Source organism: Lottia gigantea (genome assembly GCF_000327385.1).
Source record: "Lottia gigantea unplaced genomic scaffold LOTGIsca_135, whole genome shotgun sequence".
NCBI lineage: Eukaryota > Metazoa > Mollusca > Gastropoda > Lottiidae > Lottia > Lottia gigantea.
Genome location: NW_008707526.1, coordinates 663,135 through 667,679, shown reverse-complemented (window position 1 = coordinate 667,679; position 4,545 = coordinate 663,135). Strand labels below are relative to the sequence as shown.

Below are 4,545 nucleotides of genomic sequence, written 5' to 3'. Positions count from 1 at the left end.
TTTTGTTTTATTTCAGACACAAGTTTAATAGATGCCAACATTTCATATCACGAAGAATATTTAAACCATCACAGGCAGTTGAGGATACAAAGAGGTCAAGAATTTTGTCAAACTCTGTGACAAATATCCGAGGTTTCAAAATTGATGATACAGATTTCGAAAATAGAACAAGTGGTGAAGATCAAGCGTTTTGGAAAAGGATATAATCTACTGATTCTCTAGGAACGGTCATGACCCTAAAGTATATCTACTGACTGCGTAAGAGGGGAGATAACCCTGAAGTATATCTACCGATTCTTTAGGAGCGGCCATGACCCTAAACTATGTCTGCCAATAGTGTAAGAGGGGCGATAACTCTGAAGTATATAAACCGATTCTCTAGGAGCGGTCATGACCCTAAACTATGTATGCCAATAGTGTAAGAGGGGAGATAACTCTGAAGTATATCTACCGATTCTCTAGAAGCGGTCATGACCCTAAAGTATATCTACTGTTTGTGTAAGAGGGGAGATAACCCTGAAGTATATCTACCGATTCTCAAGGAGCGGTCGTGACCCCTGAACTATGTCTACCGATTCTCTAGAAGCGGTCATGACCCTGAACTATGTCTACCGATTCTGAAGGAGTGGTCATGACCCTAAAGTATATCTACCGATTGTGTAAGAGGGGAGATAACATTGAAGTATATTTACCGATTCTCTAGGAGCGGTCGTGAGGTGAAAATTACCAATCCTAGTAGAAGAGTTTATGTTTTAAATTTTTTGTATCAAAAATTTATTTTGTTAACAATGTATTTATAAAAAGCTAAAACTTACTTTGGTTTTTGATAATCTTCCTGGATTTCCATGGGGTAAATGGTTTCAAATAATAGGGTAAAACCTATCTTTAAAAATGACAGAAAAAAATTACAGATTAGATCCGATCTTTCAATTATATGATCCAATTCGTTATTCGTTTAATAAGAAAAAAGAGGAATACATTATCATATCACCAACCGTAGGCTCTAGATCCCAACTAAATGATTGGGGTAGGGTCACTTTCGAGATTAATTCATTATCGAATCAGTTGCTTCTGTCTGATGCCTATTTCAGATGCGATTTCAAAATCAAAGACGGAACTCCTAATCAGACTCATCAACCCCCACAAACAAACACAACGTTAGAAAACAATTTCTCCCCATCTTTATTTACTGAAATGGTTTTGGAAGCTAGTTCAAATCCTATAGAAACCATCAAACATCCCGGAGAATTTGACACAATGATGAAAACAGTTCTATATCCCAAAAAGTACGATTCAGTCTCAGGTTGGATACCCGATGTTCGTGATGGAAGTGTTTTAAGAGAACAGGTAAGAAATGTCCCAAATGATGCAAATGAAGATAGAATGAGAGCTATTGCTCGAAACACAATAGAAAGAGTGGGACGAGCAGCTAATCATGGATTCGAAAAACGAGTACTTCAGTATAACAATGTTGTTGAGAATAATAGGTGGGATAATTACGTAAATTGGAAGTTATATCCATTATTCGGTCTGTTGGAACACAGAAAAGTTTCCATAGGGTTACCATATAAAATTCATCTACAAAGAGAAATCAGTGATGATAAGATATTCTTTGGAGAGAATGCTTCAGATGCAAAATTAGAAATAACGAATCTCCAACTTTACATACCCGTAATAACACCATCAATTGAAGTAGAAACGAGAATATTCAACTCATTAACAAAAGATCTTGAAATAGCCTTTCTTCGTCGTAACACGGTAGGTAGCATGACTTTAACTGGAGAATCCATTACATGGCCAATCACTAACTCTATTAAACCAGCAAGATATTTAATGGTTGGTTTCTAGAACTTACCAGATTCTCAAACGAAAAACAATAATATCTTTAGATTAGCAATGAATCAAACTCAAGATCCTATAATCCGTAAAGTTCAAGTAAGATTAAACAATGATAGTTATCCTTACCAACCATTAACAATTAATCCATCCACGAAGGATTATAATGAATTGTATAGAAACTAAAATATGTGTGAATTATTTGGAAATCCACCTCAGTTTGAATATGTAGATTTTGCAATTAATCACCCAATCTTCTGTTTTGATCTATCAGCTCATCAAGAAGATCTTTTCAAAACATGAGTTAATATAAATATTTATAATGAAAAAAACACAAGGAGATGTGACTGGTTATTGTTTATTATTGGAAGAAGCAAAACATTTAATTAAAATATCCGACAGACGGATGATTCGTAGAGAATAATCATTTAAATTATCCTCTTACAAATGAAACCAGAAACTTTAGTAAAAAGAATAATAGAAGCTATCGAAACGGAATCACCAAGCACAATAACTTACAATGGTAAAAAGATTAAAATATCTAAAAAAAAAACTTATTAATAGATATACACATTGTAAAGTCCGTGATGATATAGACTTGGAAAGAATTGACGCGAAAGCAAAAGAAGGTGGATTTTTACCTTTCCTACCGTTGATATTTGCTGGTCTGACCGCAGCAGAGGCGACGGCTGGTGGGGCGGCTGGGATAACACGAGCCATCAACGCCAACAAAGCAACTGAAAACGTAGACATAATATGGAAATGGAAAAAATAGCTCGAGGTTCGGGAGTAGTAGATATATTAGGGACAGTTAAAGAATTTGGAAATCGATTTAGTGAAGAAAACAAGATTTATCTTCACTTATACCTGAATTAATATTCGCTATTAGTTGTTTAAGATCTATTTTTTTATCATCTAAATTAGATATTAATGAACTTAAAGTTTGTAATTGAGTTTTATCTACTACATTTAGAAGTTGTTCTTCAATAAAACTTTTTAAACTTATTACTTCTTGTTGTAATTTTGTTTCATCAATAAAATATGTGGATATGTCTGCAAAATTTCAGCTTAGTGGCTTTGTAGTCTATCTTGATGATTCATTTATTTCCGGTGACACATACACCGAATGCGAACAGATTATTATTGCTTCCATACACATGTTTAAGAATGCTGGATTTACTATCCACCCCAACAAACCTATTGCCAAACCTGTTCAGGAAATTGCATATTTAGGGTTTGTTTTGAATTCAAAAATGATAAATCTTTAAAATTACAAGAAGCTTGCTCTGCTTTCCTTAATAAATCCAGACAAACAATACGAGAATTGACAGAGGTTATTGGATTATTTGTAGCTAGTTTTCCTGGTGTTCTATATTACAGGATATTGGATAATGAGAAGTTATATTTGTTAAAAAAAAGTTTAAAGGCAATTTTGATGCCGTAATCAATATTTCAGAACAAGGTAAATAAGATTTGAAGTGGTGTATAAAGAATATTACAACATCTTATAAACTCATTTCTAATGACAATCCAATACATACACTACAAAGTAATGCATCTAACGATGGATGGGGTCCTATGATTCCTCATCTGGTGGCATTTGGTCTGTCAGAGAATCAGAGGGGCACATAAATGTACTAGAATTGACTGCAGCTTGGCTTTGCAAACCTTCTGCAGTGATATGCATGACATACATATCAGAATTGAGTTAGACAACACTACTTCTGTAATTTATATTAATAACATGGGTGACAGAACTTAACAATGTAATGATATAACAAGGCAAATATGGCTGTGGTGTATTGCCAGAAACATCTGGCTAAGCGCTTTTTATTTACCAGGAAAGCTCAATATTGAAGCTGACTATCAAAGTCGACTGGGAGATAAGAATGCTAGTGCAGAGTGGTGTCTAAGACAGACATATTTTGACCAAATATGTCTTATTTTTGGAGAGCCAGTAATTGATTTATTTGCCTCTAGGTTAAATTTCCGCATTTAAAAGTACATCTCTTGGAAACCTGATCCTGGGCCATCAGTTGTTGACGCGTTTAACCATTGTTGGAGTGATTTTTATTCTTTGCTTTTCCACCATTCAGTTTTATAAGTAAATGTTCATCTAAAATTGAAGAGGAGGACGCAGAAGAAATCATGATTGTTCCCAAGTGATATAGTAGATAGAGGGTTGTAGCAAGGAACATTAGATAGTAGAGAGAGGGTATTGCAAGAAACATGAGATAGTAGATAGAGGTTATAGCGAGGAACATCTAGATAGTAGAGAGAGGGTATAGCAAGGAACATGAGATAGTAGAGAGAGGAGATAGAAGATAAAGGAGATTACCAGACACGTGAGATATAAATATGAGTATAGAGAGAGGATTTTAAGGAACATGAGATAGTAAAGAGAGAAGGAATACAAGGAACATGAGATAGTAGAGAGAGGATTACAAGGAACAGAGGATTACAAGGAACAGAGGGAATACAATGAACATGAGATAGTGGAGAGAGGATTACAAGGAACAGAGGGAACACAAGGAACATGAGATAGTAGATAGAGGGAATACAAGGAACATGAGATAGTAGAGAGGGGAATACAAGAAACATGAGATAGTAGAGAGGATATTACAAGAAACATGAGATAGTAGAGAGGGGAATACAAGGAACATGAGATAGTAGAGAGGGGGGGGGGGGGGTTGCAAGAAACATGAGATA

The 4,545-nt window shown here is 35.0% G+C and overlaps 1 protein-coding gene across 1 annotated transcript; it reads left to right on the top strand.

Moving 5' to 3' along the window:
• Window positions 1-891: 891 nt before the first annotated feature.
• Window positions 892-2,022, top strand: LOTGIDRAFT_172533 (hypothetical protein; the record flags this gene model as incomplete). Its single annotated transcript, XM_009049420.1, has 2 exons — window positions 892-1,758; window positions 1,849-2,022. The coding sequence occupies 2 exons, from the start codon at window positions 892-894 to the stop codon at window positions 2,020-2,022; spliced, it is 1,041 nt and encodes a 346-aa protein (XP_009047668.1).
• Window positions 2,023-4,545: the final 2,523 nt, after the last annotated feature.